A 17,801-nucleotide genomic window follows, 5' to 3' on the forward strand; every position below is an offset into this window, starting at 1 on the left:
ATGTGCCGTGCACTCTGGGCGGGAATTCGGAAATAGACACGTTCGACGGCTCTGGCACATAAACAAGTTTGATTGTTACGAAACACGGGCATTGAAATTAAAAAATGAAGACGTCGCAGCGACACCTGAATTATTTGCAGCCCTTATCGAATAAGTACACACAAGCCCCGGTATGAGTCGCAAAAACCAAATTAGAATATCAGACTCACACTCACTTGGTACACACACACACACACATTTAGAACAGGCGATCTGAGCAGCCATTTTATGAGTCGGATGCAGATACAGATGCAAAGATACATATACTGTATCGGCTGGGACGTTGCATGTCCATTCTAAAACTCGCTGGCTGGCAGAAGCCTGAAATATTGAACCGATATTGGGCAAACGCGTTTTCCAAAGCGTCGAGCGATCGGCTCAGTCCGATTCCCGCTCACCAATACAGGCGAGCCACGAGCAGCGAGCTATGGCTATAGCTGTAGCTATAGCGCTCCGATTCGATTCCATTCGATTCGATCCGAGGCCCTCACCTCACCTGCCTGGCTTTCGCTTTCAGTTGCTGCTCGCCGCTGCCGCCGATTGGTGTTGCTTCTTACCTGAGTCGCGTCGTGTTGCTGCTGTGCCGTCGTCGTGTTGCTGCCGTACCGTCGTCGTGTTGCTGTGTCGTGTCTTAGCCACCGACGCGAGGATAATACCCACTTATAAAAGCCTACTCCTTTGGAATGTGGTGAACTTGGGTGTCAAGTTTGTGTTGCTCCTTAAGAAAGTACTGACCTCGTGTTGCTGCTGCAAACTCGTGTTGCTGCCGTACCGTCGTCGTGTTGCTGCTGTGTCTTAACCACCGACGCAAGGATACAGTTTTCTAATAATATCCTACGCCTTTGGCCTTTTTGTGAACTTAAGTGCCGAGTTTGTTACATTTAACTTGTTGCTGCTGTGTACATATAGTGTTGCTTCTGTGTAAACGTGTTGTTGCTGCTAAGCAGTCATCGTGTTGCTGTAGTGTTTTAACCACCGACGCAAGGATAATAACCGCAAATAGTACACCACTCCTTTGGCATGTGGTGAACCTCAGTGTCGAGTGCTTCTGGTGATTCCCCTTTGGTTAGTACCCTGCCCCCAAGGACATGGACTCTGAACAGGAGCCGAACAACCATCGCGGTTCGGTCTCCTCCAGTCGCTCCCTGGAGATACCCGCCACGCCCTCGCGTTCCCCGAAGAAGGTGTCCTTCTCGGACGAGCTGCCCCAGTCGCAGACTCCGGCCCAGCAACCCATCCAGCCGCCAGCTCCCACAGGTGTGAGTCACGTGCTCCAGCAGGCGGCCCAGTATCTGGAGAGATTGCATGGCGCGCGCGATTCACCAGCGGAAGCGGAGAAGGAGGAGGAAGTGCAGCCAGATAGAGATAGTAGTGCCAGCGAAGTCGCCGTCTTGGATTTGGATGTAGTGGATCTCGGTGCTGATGAACCGGCGGCAAAAGCGGGCCCAATTGTGGCCAGCTCGCCGAGTATTCTAGTTGGCAGCGTTGGCAAGCAGGAAGCCATTGCCAGTGCAAATGGAAATGGAAATCCAAATCAGCGGCAATCAAATTTGTACATGGAACGATACAACCTCAATTTAGATAAGAACTGCAGCTCCATGGAGCTGGAGGCGCGCCGGGAAAAACAGCGCTGGCTGCTCATATCCGAGTGCAGTGCACTTTTCGACGAGGGCGAGGGAAAACACACAAGGGAGGCCTTCCGCAAGCTTTTCCTGGACGAGGTGAGTCCTTCCGGGAGGATCCTTAAATGAGAATAAGAAAAACAACAAACATTAATGAGGAAAAATCATATAAACAGTACATATACAAGAGAAAAGATTTTTAAAACAATATGAAAAAGATATTTTTAATAACAATAAAACCAAATCTTTAATATTGCCAAATATTTAAATAGATTTACTTTGGAGTGAAAGTGATACTTGTTTCTACCCTCTTAATCTCAACGAAAATATATTTTTTTTCCCATTTAAATTCGAATATATTATGTAACACTTAGATAAAAACTATAAATTCTTTACCGATCGGTTAATACCCAGCTAAAAAGAGTATGTTTGTTTATGTTCTGTTGACACCCCGCTTAAAACCATCAAGTTTCTTGCTGTTTGCAATAAATTACATCATCAAACGGATCCAAATAAATGGGAATGGGAATGGTAATGGATATGGATATGGGTATCGCAGTGCGATCCAGACCACCTGACCTTGTGCCACTTATTCTGTGGTCCTTTACCCGATCGCTGGTCGATCGTAAAACCCGTTTTTTGATGGGCTCAGTTTTTGCGGCTGGTGTTTACTTTGTTTCGGCTCCCCGGCCACGAGTAATTTGTTTTTATGGGCTCCCCGAAAGTCGTTTAACCAGTCAGGGCTCATCCGTTAAGTATGCACATTTTTCATCATCGCCGGCAGATCGCATCGCCAACTGTGACCAAATGCAAACGTTGCTGCGCATCGATTTGCAGACAATGCTTATTGATCGTGAGATCGAATGCCATTTAAATATTAATAAGTGGCTAATTTATGCCAGCTATCAGTCTTCATCACTGCCGCATAGTTTTCTAGTTTGGATATCGTGGGACCAGAACACTCTCTTGATTATGCTCATTACGTGGGTCAGTCCCTGTGTAAACACTTTCGTGTATATAAATCTTCAATAGCGGGGGCATAAACAAATGCTTCTCCAAACAATGTGAACGTAAATTAATTAACACTTGAACAGAAAGCGGAGACGCATAAATTGAGCGCTTTACAACTTGTTTTTCGGACTTGCTTACAGGAATTCCAGCAGAAGCTCTTCCAGCTGTTCGATCTCGAGCGGAATGGCTATCTCCTGCAAGATCGCTGGATCGAGCATCTCAAGGGTCGGCTAACGTAAGTGTGGGTTGGTAATGCTCCATCTCCTCTGTGTTCCCTGGGATCCTCCTGCTCCTCTGAGATCGCTGATGCTGCTGCTGCTGCGACGGTGCCAAAACAATTAGCTCGCCTTGGAAAAAATAGCTATCCGATCCAGTCCAGTCCGATCCGATCCACACACGCACCTGGCTGGCGTGCTCCAGGCATTCCAGCTGCGCCGACCAGAAGCCCCTGCCACATCCACATCCACATCCACATCCCAGATGCCAGATGCCAGCTCCGTTCCCAGACGATGTCCGTTGCCCATGGCGATGCTATCTGCCTTGTGTGTTAACATATACAACAGCTAACATAGTCCGCGTGCCTCGACAGCCTATAAAGTTGGCTCTGGATTGGGATTGAGACTGTGACTGGGACTGGGACCTGGACGGCACATGCACTGCATTGCAGCCAGAAACTGTCATTGGCTGCCTGTCGTAATGAAGTCATTCAAATACAAATATAGTGCGAGCAGCAGCGATATCTGGGGATGCGGGATCCGGGAGTCCGGGTATCGCGTGCACAGAAAAGAAAATTAAACCGATATGATACCACTGACACATATTTCTATATCCAGCTGATATTTATCAAGTACTCCGAACAATTAAAGCTTCAATACAACTTCATCAAAGCGAATAACATCATCAGGCATTGTAAATATACTTAATTTTGTAACGTAAACACTAATCAAAATAATTTGGCATTCGGCTGCCAACTGCTGATGGAGTACACATGTAAATCAGCAAATTGAATCCGAAAAGATAAATTTGGAATTATATGTGTCAGTGAAAACAGGCTATTGAATTCGAGAACAATTTAAAATGGTATCCAGTTTTTTAAGTAATATTTTCGATAACATCTTGTTGAGCGATTCAACTTAATAAATCAGTTTAATATTGTTTTTATCAATGACTTTTTTAAGATTGTAAATTGGTTTACGATCAATTGGAATATTTATGTAAAAAGTAGAGTTACTCATTTTAAGATTATTGTTAAATGAAAACAAGAATATCGGATTATGGTTCAATGGATGATCTAATCTTTTTCTGTGTACAAAAACCAGGAGAGGCGTGGGTGGGAAGTTTGCTTATTGGGTATCGTTAAACTGGCAATGCTGATATGAATCTTTTGCTTATGTAGCGACGATCGCCAGATGGACTTCGCCGAACAGATCGAATCGGTGGCCTATGTGATCTGCGGTGAAAATAGCAGGGTTAGCTTTAAAAACTTTCGCGATATCTGGCACACAAGGGGGGTGAGTACTGGGAAACTATTAGTAGGGAAATACTTATGATACATGCCCTTTACTCACCCAACAGATCCTCGACAAGCTGTACCGCCTGATAGAGCTGGATGGCAGTAATTTGGTATCCACCAACCAGGTAATGGAGTTCATCTCACACCTGACCAACTCCCGACCGAGGACCGGATTCGACAAGAGCTCGCTGGCCCGACTGGAGCAGCTATTCCGCACCACAGTGGGAAACGAGCAGGAGATTCGAAGGGAGGAGTTCCAGAAAATCGTCACCTCGAAGAATGTGAGTTGCGGGTGTGAGTCAGAAACTGCAATGAACAGTACTATTTTTAAATAACTTGTTTTTGCGGTCTTCCTATTTTCAAGTAACAGTATTTTTGATTGAGTTACTAACTTTTTTTATTTAATTGTTTTAAGTTTTTATAATTATTATTTTGCTGTAGACTAAACAAAAGTTTATTTTTTTTAATAAAATTACATTAATTACCATAATAATATTTGTAAAAAGTTGGTTTGCCAATTACTGGATTTAAATTAATTTTGCATAGTTGTAAGCAGCAAAAATGCGAAAATGCCAATACTTAATTAACTTTGCTTTGCCAACTTTTAACCAGACATCTATGTTATCAATGAAATAATGCAATATATTTAATAATGGTGTATCATAGATATATAATTAAGATATTTTTTTAGTCATACTTATCAAATTTTATTGGTTTTTCCAGCCCTTCTTTACGGAGCGTGTCTTCCAGATCTTCGACAAGGACAACTCGGGTTCCATTTCCTTGCAGGAGTTCATCGATGCAATACACCAGTTTTCTGGTCAGTCGGCTGATGACAAGATCCGTTTCCTGTTCAAGGTTTACGACATAGATGGTTGGTTTGCAGATTGCATACTTTGCTTTTTTCCTGACCCTTTCCTTTAAAAATTATCAGGCGACGGACTCATTCAGCACAAGGAGCTACATGATGTCATACGACACTGCATTAAGGAGAATGGGATGGAGTTCTCCGAGGACCAGATAGAGGACCTTACCAGCGCCATGTTCGAGGATGCCGATCCGCACAATAGCGGGGAAATTACTTACGAGGCGCTGAAGAACCAGCTGCACAAGCATGGTGGCCTTCTGGAAAACCTCAGCATAACGTGAGATCTGCAAGAGATTATAAATTCTGTAAATAGTGAGTAAATTCCAATCCATAGCATCGATCGCTGGCTAGTGCCCATCGCCGAGGATCGGCAGGCGGGAGGAGCGGCCAAGGGCGGATTCTGGAACTCCCTGCCCCACCAGTTTTCGCTGGCCTACATGAAGAACAACCAGGTCTTCGTCACGTACCTCTTTTTCTATATAACCGTCAACCTGTGCCTCTTCATTTCCCGCGCTATTCAGTACCGTGCTAGCAATGGATTTGTCATTATAGCTAGAGCTTGCGGTGAGTACTGATTTTCCCTTGATCTCGTATCTGGATATATTCGTTTTACTCGGGAAAAAAAATAACACTCAACCTTTAGAAGCCATTACATTTACAACCATCGTTTATCTCCTCTGGTAATTATTATTTTATTAGCTTTTTTAAATGGCTAATTGCTTGAGCCATAAAACAAATAGTTTGAAATTGAAAAAGGAAGCTGCGTAAAGCAAATAAAGTTCTAAATGAGATTTATTTGAAAATTCTTTAATATTCTCAAGAACATAATGATAGTGAATTAAAATAGGCTCTTTTTATAGCCTACAATTTTATAAGTCGCCGCACTCATTAGTTATAAAAGTTGAATAATATTTGTTTCTAATTTTCTCAGATGGTTTATTTTAAATAAAATATATGTTCTATCTTCAGGACAATGTCTGAACTTCAACTGTGCATGGGTCTTAGTCCTGATGCTGCGGCATTCGCTGACTTACCTGAGGGGGCGTGGTCTGTCCTCATACCTCCCACTGGATCACCACGTCTATCTGCACAAACTCACTGGCATCACGATCTCCGTACTAAGTTTAGTGCACACAGTGATGCACCTGTTCAACTTCTCGATCATCGTGATCAACGATCCGAATATAAATGCTGGACACTATACCATCGGCGAGTGGCTGCTCACAGATCGTCCTGGATTGTTTGGCCTGATCCCGGGATGCGCCAATCCCACGGGAGTGGCGCTACTTTGCATCCTGATGGTGATGTTCGTGTGCTCACAACCGTTTGTGCGGCGAAAGGGCAGTTTCGAGGTCTTCTACTGGACCCATCTGCTGTACGTGCCCTTCTGGGTGCTGTGCCTCTTCCATGGACCCAACTTCTGGAAGTGGTTCCTGCTGCCGGGACTCGTTTACATAGTTGAGCGGGCACTCCGCTTCATTTGGATGAAGGGAGAGCACGGCAAGACTTACATCAGTTCGGGTTTGCTGCTGCCCTCCAAGGTGGTGCACCTGGTGATCAAGCGACCGCATCACTTTAATTTCCGTCCCGGAGACTACGTCTTTGTGAACATTCCAGCGATTGCCAACTACGAATGGCATCCCTTCACCATCAGTTCGGCGCCGGAACAGGAGGACTACATGTGGTTGCACATACGCACCGTGGGCGAGTGGACCAATCGCCTGTATCGGTATTTTGAGCGGGAGCAGCAGAAGCTGCAGCAGGGTAGCTCCTCGCAGGATATTCCCCAACACATGCACGCCATTCCCACTCCCAGTTTTATGCTCCTAAACGAAGCCCGTAATCCTGCAATGAGCGTGGAGAGATCAGCCACGCCGCAGACGGATTTCCTGGCCAGAAATCTGGCCGTGCAGGCTGTGCCGCCAGTGCGTCCTCCTCGCCAGAATCGCAAGCCCACGACAGAAGCTCCTCCCGATCCTCCAGTCACGAGCGTTAATCGAATCCGCAGCATCAAGAAGAGCCTGCAACGCACGTTCTCCCGGAAGGAGACAGTGGAGCCCAAGAAGGGTATTCCGAATGGAGCTTTCCTCAGTGATGGCGAGCGGGAGGACTCCAGTCTGAAGCAGAGACCGCTGGAGAAGAGCATATCCTTGCCGGACATCAGTGTGAAGAGCAAAAAGCGGAGTCGCCTCAAGGCGTGAGTAGCATTAGAATTAAAATATCATTCAGATACTCACCCATCTCAATCTTACAGACTTCGAGCTTTGGGTCGCTCCGAGTCCGAGTCCGCCTTCGATGAGAAGCGGGTTCGTCGGGCCAGGAACAACAGCGTGGGATTGGCCTACCTCAGTCCGCAGAACAAATCGCTGGCGCAGAGCTTCCGTTACATGCGCACCAAGCCCACAATCATCGCCTTCAAGACGCCCAGCGTGGAGGAGCGGGAGTATCAACTGGCCAGTGGTGAAGCCAATGGAGCAAGTCCGGCCAGCCGGGCGGAGCAGGGTCACGTGGGTTCCAAATCGGATTCAGTGGACAAGTTGCAGGTGGCCAGACTCAGTCTGGCAGCGGAGGTGGCCTCCAAGCCGCTGGAGGTAAGTTGTCGGTAGCTAAACTCCCAACTAACCCATCTAAGCCACTAATTCATCATCCAACCGAAGGACCAAACACAGGCGGGATCGGGCAGCAGAAAGTCCATTCTGCGGCGTCCCACTTTCCTGCGCTCCCTGTCCACCTCCATAAATAACAGATCAGGCGGAGGCGGTGGCGGATCGACTGGTAGCTCCACAACTAACAGCGGTGGCAAAGTCACACTCGATGCGGGAGTCATGGAGGTGCGGGTTACACCAACACACATACCAACAGCCACCCAGGGCTAACCCACTAACCTTATCCTAATGCTAACATTGTGGTTCTCCTCCTAGATCTTCATCGATGGTCCATATGGAGCGCCCTCCAGCCACATCTTTGGGGCCCAGCATGCGGTACTAATTGGCACAGGCATTGGGGTCACACCATTTGCCTCCATCCTGCAGGTACATAAATTTGATATATATTTCGTAATCTGATCTAATTCTGTAACCTGGCGAAGTCCATCATGCATCGCTACTGGAAAGCCCGCCACAGTTGCCCGAGATGCCAGTTCGAATGGGCCAGCGAGATACCCAAGTCTGTGATGAACCTGCGCAAGGTGGACTTCTTCTGGATAAACAGGGATCAAAGATCCTTCGAATGGTTTGTCAATCTGCTATCCCAATTGGAGATCGAGCAGGCGGAGCTGGGAGGGGCCATGGAACGGTTAGTTGTAGATGAATATATCTAAGAGATACAATTAAGCAATGGTTTATCCACAGATTCCTGGACATGCACATGTACATAACGAGTGCTCTGCAAAGGACCGATATGAAGGCAGTGGGCCTTCAACTAGCTTTGGATTTGCTGCACGAGAAAGTAATCCCGGAAAACTTATAAATAACTAAACCCTCCTTTAATACTCTATAAATTATTTTCCCAGGGCAAGCGGGATCTGATTACGGGTTTGAAAACCCGCACCAATGCCGGCAGACCCAACTGGGATAAGGTGTTCAAGCAGCTGCAGGCCCAACAAAAGGGCAAGGTCACCGTCTTCTACTGCGGCCCACCACAGTTGGCCAAAACGCTGAGATACAAGTGCGACCAGTACGGATTCGCCTTTCGTAAGGAGTGCTTTTGAACAAGCCACATCTCTCGTCTCCATCTCCTTGTCCACCTTTTCATCCACCTCTCGCTCTGTGTCAATCCCCCCTCGATCATCGTGTTCTCATTTGCATAAGCAACGGGTTTATTTCGGGTTCGGTTCGGTTTAGCTTAGCTTAGATGGCTATTTATTCGTCACTTGTCTTGTTGCCTCATTGTTGAGTGTGTCCCCAGCTTGTAAATATCTATATCTATCTGTATAATCTATGTGCTCATGCAATAAAGTTTGTTACCCAATGTTCCGTCCAATTCCCAATTGCATCTGGTTCAGAACGAGTACATCGTGAGCTTCTTTGCAGGCGGCTCCGAGTTCTACATTTGATGCCCCGGTCGCAGTAAATCGCTTCAAAATCACTTACAATTCGGACACTCTAATAAAAACAAAAACGAATCGACAAACACTCCACATTACATAGCTTCCTGAATGGCAGATACGGATTACTTTCTCAACCAGGTGCTAAAGTTGATGTCACTGGGCCTGGACATGCGGACAATAGTGATGGTCTCGTCATCAATGTTGTCCACGTTGTAAAACTCCTTTAGCTCGGCAATGGCAGTTTCCTCGATCTGAGTATGAACCAAAGACTTGTTACGCATGCGCTCATACGACTCCCGTTGTTTCCTCTCATCCGCCAGGATGCGCGAGAAGCTTTGGCCTTGCTCCGTGGGCTTGAAGGAGGCAGCCTGTCCCCTCATCATATTGGCAAACGAAGTTGGATCCGAACTGCTTCCAGTGGTCGGAGAAGTAAAGGAGTCATTGAAGGATCCCGATGGCGTGGCAGTCACTCCCCAAGCATTCGGCACGGCCACTGGGGTGGAGGATTGCTCCACCAGGGGTGGGTTATTGGCTCGCCAACTCTTCGATTCGGAAGAGAGACGCTTCCGTTGCTTTTGCGAAAGTTTCTGCGACTGGGGCGTCAAAGAGCTGAAATCTAGATTGTAACTCTTGCTCAGTGGCGTGGTGGATTCCGTTTCGGGGGAGGTTGGTGGAGGAGTTTGCTCCTTCAGGAGCTTTCTCTCAATGGGCATCAGTTCAGGAGTCGGCGGCTCCTCTTGCTTAAGTGTATTGTTCACTTTCAAAGCCGTTTCGGCTTGTTTCCGCTTCTGATCCTTCTTGTCCACAACTCGTGACCAGTTCTTAGCCTCGTTTCGAGCAATTTCCTGGGGTGATGAAGGGACCTCTAAGCTCGGTGCCGCATCGCTGACACTAAGAGTTCTCATCATGCTGGAAATGGCCTGCTGTTCGTACTGGTTTCGAGCACCGTGCTTACGCAAATCCTTTTGTTTGAGCTTGGCTGCCTGCTTCAGTTTGGATTCCTTAAAAGAAAGAGCATTCATTAGATCGAATTTATAGATTTAAGTTGTTAAACACACACCGCATCCATTCTATAATCCAGGTCCACCTCGCAATCGTCTACGAAACTGAGCAAAAGCTCGTCCTCTATAGCCTCTGAAAAAGGGGTGATTTGGCGGTAATCAAATACCCTTTTGAACATGTTTCGATAGTGCTCATTCAGGCATTTCAGAGTCTCCCCATCGCACTGCTCGATGCTGCGATAGCAAAGAACTCTGGCTAGATTCTGGCAAATGAAATCCATGCAGCCCTTCTGCAGCAGTTTGCAGTTGTACATAGCTGCAAACTCAAGCATCTCGCCGCACTTTCGTATGCTGATTTTGTCTAGGATGAGAGATTCACACACGTTTTGTAGCGATTCAATAAAGTACTGGTCACAAATTGTGATCATATTGAAAAGGAACGTCTCCAGATAACCCTGTTTGCAAAAGGTTTCGGTTTCTAAACTGTATAGATAATCCAGAACCGGCTCCATATACTCCGCGGGGACTCCTTCCATGGTGACAGAGGAGCGCTCTGCCCACGAGTGCATGAACATCATCTCAAAGTACTCTAACCGTGCCACTAACATGCACTTATGAGCTTCTAAGACCTTCCCGTCTTCGCACACAATTCTTACATCGTAGAGCTCTGGATAATCCGAACGATGCATGCGATTGAAGCGCTGGCGGGCACTGGGCAGTGGGAATTGATGGTCACGCACATAGCTTTGCACGTACTTAGCCAGTTCGACTAGTTGAAACTTCTGAAGGTGCGGTATGAACATCTGGCAGGTGCGAGTTCGCTCTTGAGGATTCGCGGGCCCCAGACTTTGCTGGATGCAGTCGATATCTAAATAAGAAATTTAATTAGTTATTTTTCGCGATTTTTCTCAGCTATAACCCTTAAATCACCATCTTCTGTTGGCCAGTAATTCGTGTAGATGTGCTTCAGAACCACCTCAAACATCTTTCCCGTCAAATGCTCAAAATTTAGATAAATATCCCTATCCAGATAACAGCGTATGAGTTCTCTGAGTCCTGGCGCCCGACTGAAAATTATGAACTTGTGGGCCGCGAACTTCTCTCCGTCCACATGGAACACTACATCGTGGACAGCATCACAGTCACTGGTCTCGTGCAGCAGCTTTTTGAAGCTGTGCTCCCTTCGTGGCAGTGTGGGTTTACGGAAGTACTTGGTGTGGGATTCCTGCAGAACCGCAAACGATGAGAAACCTTCATCGCAAAACAAGTCGTTGGCGCGGTCAATGTTAGGCAGTCGCTGCAGCTCTATGCGGATTACGTGCTCCCGGGAGATTTCCGTTTTGTTCTGATCATTGTTCTGCCAGATATCAAGGTTGGGCTTTGACTTTTCCTGCAGAGCAGAGTTGGGCAGAGCGATCTGGTTGCACTTCCCCCGATAAACGCAGCCATCCTCAGAGAGGACCATCACTTGATTGCACTTGTAAAGGATTTTCTTGATGTCAGGCAGTCGTATAGGTGAAAAAGTGCATCTGCAAGGAGAATACATATATATTAAAGGATTTAACAACTAACTTATATGTTGTACCTGTAAAACTGCTGAGTGTTCTCGTACCACAGATACACCACATTGGTTTCAGTAAGCATCAGTAGCTTTAGAGCTGCCGCAGAGCCCTTGGCGGAGTTCTTTAAATGGCCACCCATAACCGATACGCTCTTGAGATCTTCGTAGCTAGAAGGGGCATATTTACATCATTTTCTTCAACATAAATAAGTAAGCTTACTTGGGCGTCTTAATGTATCTAGTCTTGTCTGCATAGTAAAGAGTGATCATCTTCTCTTCGCTGTAAATTACCGTGGCTGCATTGTTGGCCTCCACAAAACGTATTGTGGTCTTGGCAGGCAGCTTGATCTGCAGAAAAGACATTTAGACACCACCCATAAATACATAGTAATAACTCACCAATGTGGGCACCATGATGGTCGGCGTGTTGGCTCCGATGCCAAACTGACCCTGATTGGCCCCCCACACGTAGACGCACCTGCTGCCGTAGGCGATTGAGTGCTGATCGCAGGCGATCACACGCACCAGCTCGCTGGCACCTTTGTCACGCAAGGCGACCACTTCCTTGAACTGGGTGAGATGCTCGGTGGCATCACGCACTCCCAACTGATGGTCTGCGTTTAAGCCGCAGGCGAAAACCAGCGAGCGGCTTGTGAGGACCAGTGAGTGTTGGCGGGAGACGCTGATGCACCTTATGGAGTCATCGCCCAGTTTGGACGACACCTTCACGCGCTTGGGGGCGGGCAGACTGTCCTCGACTCCGATGCCCAGGCGACCGCCTTTGCCATGACCCACTGCGTACAGGTGTCCCTTCTTGTCGCAGAACAGGCTGTGGTAGGTGCCCAGGGCAACTTGTTCCAGCAAAAGACCGGACTTGCGAAAGAAGTCCACCGCCTGCGGAGCGTTGGTGCTCTGCTCATTGCCAATGCCCAGATTGTAGTTCTTGTTGGAGCCCCAAACGAGGACATCGTTCCTAGACGGAGATATTCGTGTCAGTAAGATGGGAAGCATCAACTTTCTGCTCGACACTTACTGGGATTCTGTGGCCAAGTCGTCATCATCGCACTTTCGACAGATGGCCTGCAGCGGACACCTGGTGTCCTCGTCCAGGAGCTCCCAACTGGCACCGTACCGGAGCAGCAGTACAGCGCAATCTATAGAGCCGTAGTACAGGGCTCTGTGCAGCGGACTACTTCCCGATTCGTAATCCTGGCCATTGATGTAGGCTCCGTGGTTGAGCAGCCACTCCAGAATCTCGTAACGCCCCGTCGAGGCGGACATGTGCACCGCCGAGCGCCCCTAGAAGATAGAGATAAATATAAGACCTTCTATGGGTTCAGTAATTTCACCACCTTACCAGGTCGTCTATTATATTGGCGAAATTTCCGCACGTCTTGAAAATAAAAGCCGCTAGCTTCTGGTAGTCAATGGAGCGCTTTGTCAGCGCTGCAGTGATAGTGTTTCCATGCTGGCGGTGCCTGCACTTCGTGGTGCAGTCGTATTCCTGGCTCCTAGCGGCTGACATCGAATAATTTATAAATAAACGCCGGGATATCAACCTTTTTACGTGGATTATTTTGTTTTGCTCGCGGTGAAGTGTGACCAGGTGCTCAAATGCGAACGCAACCAATCAAAAGACACAACTAAAAATATCCAATTTTTAGTGACCGCTTAATTTAAAAAGAAATGAGTAATAGAAAACATAATTTAGTTTTAAGTTTTAATCTTAATTAAAGTAAACATGCTTAGTTGTTAAAAAAAAATGGAACGCAATTATACAATTTTTAAAAAGGCATTGACCGATAGAGTATATTATTTTATGTGAGTGACTACTTTAAAAATGAAAATTATAAAAAAAAACATTGAATACAAAATGTAATTTTGGTTTAAGCATTTAATCGAGATTAATGTAAGCAAACTTAAAGGCTAAAAAAAGGTTAAACGCAATCAGAACAATTTTTAAAAATTCAATTCCTCATAGAGAATCAGTAAACCATATATATTTCTTTAACCGAATCTTTATTAAGATATATTCTGTTTTTTTTACATCTTCTGTTTTAAGCAAATAAAATCGACATATTTTAAGTAATCTATTCTAAAAGGAATTGAATTTTTTCGTTTCCCCGGAAAGTTAAAACAAATTAAAAATAGTAACGTAGTCAATAAGGTACACTGCCTTAAACTTAAAAAAAAGTAATTCATATTAGTTTGATTTTTAATTAAGCAAAAGTTCTTACGAAAAACAGTCTCCTAAATGCTCTGTCGATATTAAAGTAATGGCTTAGATATAGTTAACTAACGTGCTTGATCTACATTTGCTATAAACTTATGGTCATGATTTTCCGCTTTGCTTTATTGCGGGCAGTCGCAGTTTTCGCTTTTTAATCAAGACAATGTTTTCGTTACTCCCTCGCTGCGTTAGGATCGATCTGCCCGCCACCGAAATAGCTCCATTCTTGCGAATTATGGAGTAGACACAGACATCCTTGGGAGCCAGCACTCGGGATGGTTTGTCGAAGTTACGGACACGCGGCCTTGAGGTTGGCTTTGTTTCGGTTTCATTGGAACAGGAAACATCCAGGAATGGTAGTTCCTTTTGCTTTATAGGGCAGATAAAGTTGCGAATCCAAGTTTTGCTTTGGGGCTTCACAGTTTGCTCCAAAATCTGAACAGGCTCGCTTTTCTTTGTCGTGGAGGGTAGTTCTTCGGGAGGTTGTGCTTCAGCCGGAGGTTTTTCCGGCTCAACTGGCAAACTTGGCTTGCAGGGTCGAACTTTACCCTGAATAAAAATATACAGTATATAGTACTTTGAAGGCAATTCCTAATTATTTTAAATTCTTTACCATACAAACATGCAGTTTTTGGGCTTTGGCAGTGTCTGCTATGAGTAAACCGCACTTGCACTCCGCATAGCCATGGATTCTGTACAGAGGACCTCGTCTTTTGATGCTGAAGCACTTCTTAACGTGGGCGAAGCGGTTTTTGAAGGATACCATAGATTTTCCACAACCTGGACATTCAATCATCTCCACAAGCTGTCCTATGGAGTACCAAATGGTTTCTCTGGGCTCCACGGCCGTGAGGATTTCATTTGAGAATTCGTCCTTTTTTGGGAGAGTGAAGGATTAGTAATAGCAAACATTGGGAGTGTAGTATAGTCTTACCACAACTTTCTCTGAATCCGACATGTTTGGATCTGCTTAAAATAAGAAAGTAAAAACGTAAACAAATGGCCAAATGTGCGTTACACCTTTACATTTCACTATTTACCCAAATGCAGTTGACTTTTCTTTTACCGGAGAACTTACCTTAGTTTCTACTTTAAAACAAATTAACTTTATCGCATTGGCAGCTTTGTTTTTTCTCAAAATGATTAAATTAATAACAATAACTTTTAACGCATCCACCTTTGGAGTGACCAGCTCTTTGGCAGATGTAAAATCGTATTTCGCCTATCGATATTGGCAGTGTTGGTAAATGGCAGCAGCTTGCTGTGCTATTGTGAACTGCAAAAACAGCTGGCGTTTTGAGTGCACTGCGGCTTTAAACAAATTAGTAAATAAAAAACTGCATTTTACACTCCAATCTTTAGATGGCTTTCTATTGCCTATAACAAAGGATACAAATAGCAATGGGTAAGCTTACGACAGTGCAGGTGTCGGACAGAGGAGGCGATTCATGCCCAAGCTGGTGATGCTCAAATGTTAACATTCTACTTTAACTATCTTTTATGTAGATTCCTCTTCTTGCTGCTTACTCTGCATGTGCGAGTATTCGGCCATGATGGGGGACTATATAGACGTGAACTCCCCGCGGTCCGCCCAACTGGAGGTGACCAGGATCGTCAATCAGCACTTCCCCTTCCAGATCTCCAAGGAAAGTCACGACAGGATCTGCGGACGCTGCTGGAAGACCGTGTCCGACTTCCACACTTTGCATGAATTCGTTAGTGCAGCGCAGAGCTCCTTGCTGGAAACAAAAGTGCTGCTCATGGAAGATGATCCTCTCACCCAGGGAACCTCTTCCTTTCCGGAAGTTGCAAAGCTGCCAATAGAGGATGATGCTCGGGTGCAGGAGCCACCGGAACTTGGCGGCCGCAACTTTTTCTACCCGGAGGTCAAGATAGAGGAACATGAACTGGACCATTTACCCCGCATCGAGATCTTGGAGAGCACTGCCAACACGCAAAGAACTCAGGATCAATTGGAGGGCACTGCCAGACGTTTAAGGAAGCGCCTAAAGGCAGAGGAAGGATCCTCCGTGGACAAGGAGAAAGATGAGGATCTCGCAGAGGGAAATATAGAGCCTGCGCCACCAAAAAAGAGACGTGGTCGCCCCCGAAAATCAGACACCGCAACTGCCCCGCTTCAGAAACCAAAAGAAGACATTCAACTAAACCTAAAGGCGGAAGCGCTCGAAGAGTTCATGGAGGACGTCGGGGACCCCGACTTCTCATGCAACTTGGACGACGAATTGGAGCCTAGCGATAATTCCTCCGAGGACAACTACGGAGGCAGCGGTGGCTTCGACTCGGATTCAGACTTCGAGCTCGACAATCCTGGAAAGCAGGAGTTCGCCGTGCTGCCCAAGAGAACGGTGGTGCGGCCCAAAAAGTACAAGAAGCGGACGAAACCGGCGGAGCCGAAAGTGCGCATGTCCCGCGAGCTGCTGGAGCAGCGCAAGAAACAACAGGAAGAGTACGATGTTATCATCGCCAAGTTCTTTACCAGTGTGCTGCCGTGTGCCATCTGCAATCTGCTGGTGCACAACTTCACCGAAATGCAGCGCCACCACAGACTTACCCACCAGGTAGATCCCGGCTACATGATGTGTTGCGGCCGAAAATTCACGCAGCGCAAAGTGCTAGCCGAGCATGTGCTCGTTCATTGGAATCCCGAGCACTTTAAGTGCAGCGTGTGCGAAAAGTCATTCCAGAACTCACGGCACCTGGAGTCACACCAGCAGGTCCACATGGATCCGGCCATTAAGCTGACATTCAGCTGCGACCTGTGCTCGAAAACCTTTCTCAGCAAAACGGCCATCGACTACCACAAGCTAAACAAGCATGTGCCCAAATCGGAGTTCAAATTCACCTGTTCCGAGTGTAATAAAAAGTGAGTCAACTCTTTAACAAACTATCACTACTTTTTTTACTTTGGTTGACTATCCGAAACAGATTCCTCACCGAGCGCAAGCTGAAGAACCACATGAGCTCCATGCACGACCCGGAGAGCACCATTATCTGCGACAAGTGCGGCAAGCAGATGCGCACGAAGATCATTCTGAAGAAGCACCAGGAGTTAATGCACTCGGACAAGCCGCGTCCGGAGCCCGAGCTTAAGCAGTGCCAGATCTGCGGGGCATGGTTAAAGGGTATGACCGGTTTGAAGCAGCACATGAAGAGCATCCACGTGGAAAGTGCAGGGGAGCATCGCTGCCACATCTGCGCTAAAGTGTCACCAAACGCGAGAGCTCTCAGGCGTCACATATATCACAATCACGAGTGTGAGCGCAAGTTCAAGTGCACCATGTGCGAGAAGGCCTTCAAACGACCGCAAGAGCTAAAGGTGAGTTCGGAGTACCTTCTCAATATCAGTTTAATATCTACTTTATAATAACCCCTGCAGGAACACACATCAACACACACCGGAGAGGTGCTCTACACCTGTCCAAACTGCCCGATGACGTTCTTCTGCAGCGCCAACATGTACAAGCATCGCCAGCGATTGCATCGCGCACAATACGAGGCGGACAAGAACCAGCCGAAGCCGCCAAATATCCTGAAGATATCGCGCAACGCCTCCTCGCAAAATAAGCCCAAACAGGAGATCTAGCACCTAAAGAAAATTCATTGAAATATCCAAACGCCTTTTTTTTACTTTCACAGAATTTTATCGAGTTTAAATTTAGTTACTATCAGGTTATGCCCCACTACACAGTTATTCCGTTTTATGAATTTGTTTCTATTATTTTTAAAAATATCAGAATTGAACTCTTTTGAGTTAATTTAATCAGAGCAAACCCTGTGAAAGTTTAATTTCAAAAAGCGTTTGATACTTTAGACTTAAGCTACAAGTATTTAATAATAAATGCGAACTGGACAATGCTCCAATCCAAACAATTGATAACAAAACAAAG

The 17,801-nt window shown here is 46.3% G+C and overlaps 4 protein-coding genes across 6 annotated transcripts; 2 read left to right on the forward strand and 2 right to left on the reverse strand.

The window, feature by feature from the left end:
• The first annotated feature begins 552 nt into the window (after window positions 1-552).
• Window positions 553-9,180, forward strand: LOC108037816 (NADPH oxidase 5). Of its 2 annotated transcripts, XM_017114469.2 has the most exons (15): window positions 553-1,760; window positions 2,813-2,907; window positions 4,069-4,183; window positions 4,248-4,466; window positions 4,909-5,059; window positions 5,120-5,330; window positions 5,388-5,617; window positions 6,023-7,250; window positions 7,308-7,644; window positions 7,711-7,884; window positions 7,975-8,085; window positions 8,142-8,347; window positions 8,404-8,500; window positions 8,565-8,745; window positions 9,085-9,180. In XM_017114469.2, exons 1-15 carry the CDS (start codon window positions 1,128-1,130, stop codon window positions 9,105-9,107), a joined length of 4,011 nt encoding a protein of 1,336 aa, XP_016969958.1. In that variant the 5' UTR covers window positions 553-1,127; the 3' UTR covers window positions 9,108-9,180. The 2 variants fall into 2 exon arrangements, with proteins under 2 accessions (XP_016969958.1, XP_016969959.1); XM_017114470.2 differs by having other exon boundaries at window positions 8,565-9,180.
• On the reverse strand, window positions 9,137-13,273 carry LOC108037817 (inhibitor of Bruton tyrosine kinase). Its single transcript, XM_017114471.2, has 8 exons — window positions 13,021-13,273; window positions 12,697-12,962; window positions 12,063-12,636; window positions 11,884-12,011; window positions 11,688-11,831; window positions 11,033-11,631; window positions 10,162-10,970; window positions 9,137-10,102 (listed from the first exon to the last, which is right to left on the reverse strand). The coding sequence occupies exons 1-8, from the start codon at window positions 13,186-13,188 to the stop codon at window positions 9,224-9,226; spliced, it is 3,567 nt and encodes a 1,188-aa protein (XP_016969960.1). The 5' UTR covers window positions 13,189-13,273; the 3' UTR covers window positions 9,137-9,223.
• A 243-nt stretch (window positions 13,274-13,516) lies between these two features.
• On the reverse strand, window positions 13,517-15,079 carry LOC108037798. Of its 2 annotated transcripts, none has more exons than XM_017114438.2 (4): window positions 14,972-15,079; window positions 14,828-14,862; window positions 14,507-14,767; window positions 13,517-14,442 (listed from the first exon to the last, which is right to left on the reverse strand). In XM_017114438.2, the coding sequence occupies exons 2-4, from the start codon at window positions 14,849-14,851 to the stop codon at window positions 13,996-13,998; spliced, it is 732 nt and encodes a 243-aa protein (XP_016969927.2). In that variant the 5' UTR covers window positions 14,852-14,862; window positions 14,972-15,079; the 3' UTR covers window positions 13,517-13,995. The 2 variants fall into 2 exon arrangements, with proteins under 2 accessions (XP_016969927.2, XP_016969926.2); XM_017114437.2 differs by having other exon boundaries at window positions 13,519-14,442; window positions 14,828-14,859.
• Window positions 15,080-15,155: 76 nt separating this feature from the next.
• LOC108037807 (transcription factor grauzone) lies at window positions 15,156-17,800 on the forward strand. The gene is made up of 4 exons (XM_017114449.2): window positions 15,156-15,298; window positions 15,400-16,777; window positions 16,840-17,230; window positions 17,291-17,800. Exons 1-4 carry the CDS (start codon window positions 15,295-15,297, stop codon window positions 17,495-17,497), a joined length of 1,980 nt encoding a protein of 659 aa, XP_016969938.1. The 5' UTR covers window positions 15,156-15,294; the 3' UTR covers window positions 17,498-17,800.
• Window position 17,801: the final 1 nt, after the last annotated feature.

Source organism: Drosophila rhopaloa, unplaced genomic scaffold (assembly GCF_018152115.1).
Source record: "Drosophila rhopaloa isolate 14029-0021.01 unplaced genomic scaffold, ASM1815211v1 contig_115, whole genome shotgun sequence".
NCBI classification, from domain to species: domain Eukaryota; kingdom Metazoa; phylum Arthropoda; class Insecta; order Diptera; family Drosophilidae; genus Drosophila; species Drosophila rhopaloa.

Excerpts from the sequence above, each read along its gene's own strand:
- LOC108037817 (XM_017114471.2), bottom strand. The coding sequence starts at position 13,188 with ATGTCAGCCGCTAGGAGCCAGGAATACGACTGCACCACGAAGTGCAGG. Across the intron at positions 12,963-13,020 it reads CCAATATAATAGACGACCTG|GGGCGCTCGGCGGTGCACAT; the intron begins GTAAGGTGGTGA and ends TCTATCTTCTAG. Across the intron at positions 11,832-11,883 it reads AGATACATTAAGACGCCCAA|CTACGAAGATCTCAAGAGCG; the intron begins GTAAGCTTACTT and ends TGCCCCTTCTAG.
- LOC108037816 (XM_017114469.2), top strand. The coding sequence starts at position 1,128 with ATGGACTCTGAACAGGAGCCGAACAACCATCGCGGTTCGGTCTCCTCC. Across the intron at positions 7,251-7,307 it reads AAGCGGAGTCGCCTCAAGGC|ACTTCGAGCTTTGGGTCGCT; the intron begins GTGAGTAGCATT and ends TCAATCTTACAG. Across the intron at positions 8,501-8,564 it reads TGGATTTGCTGCACGAGAAA|GGCAAGCGGGATCTGATTAC; the intron begins GTAATCCCGGAA and ends TTATTTTCCCAG.
- LOC108037807 (XM_017114449.2), top strand. Across the intron at positions 16,778-16,839 it reads TGTTCCGAGTGTAATAAAAA|ATTCCTCACCGAGCGCAAGC; the intron begins GTGAGTCAACTC and ends TATCCGAAACAG. Across the intron at positions 17,231-17,290 it reads AACGACCGCAAGAGCTAAAG|GAACACACATCAACACACAC; the intron begins GTGAGTTCGGAG and ends TAACCCCTGCAG.
- LOC108037798 (XM_017114438.2), bottom strand. The coding sequence starts at position 14,851 with ATGTCGGATTCAGAGAAAGTTGTG. Across the intron at positions 14,768-14,827 it reads CGGATTCAGAGAAAGTTGTG|GACGAATTCTCAAATGAAAT; the intron begins GTAAGACTATAC and ends CTCCCAAAAAAG. Across the intron at positions 14,443-14,506 it reads AAAAACTGCATGTTTGTATG|GGTAAAGTTCGACCCTGCAA; the intron begins GTAAAGAATTTA and ends ATTTTTATTCAG.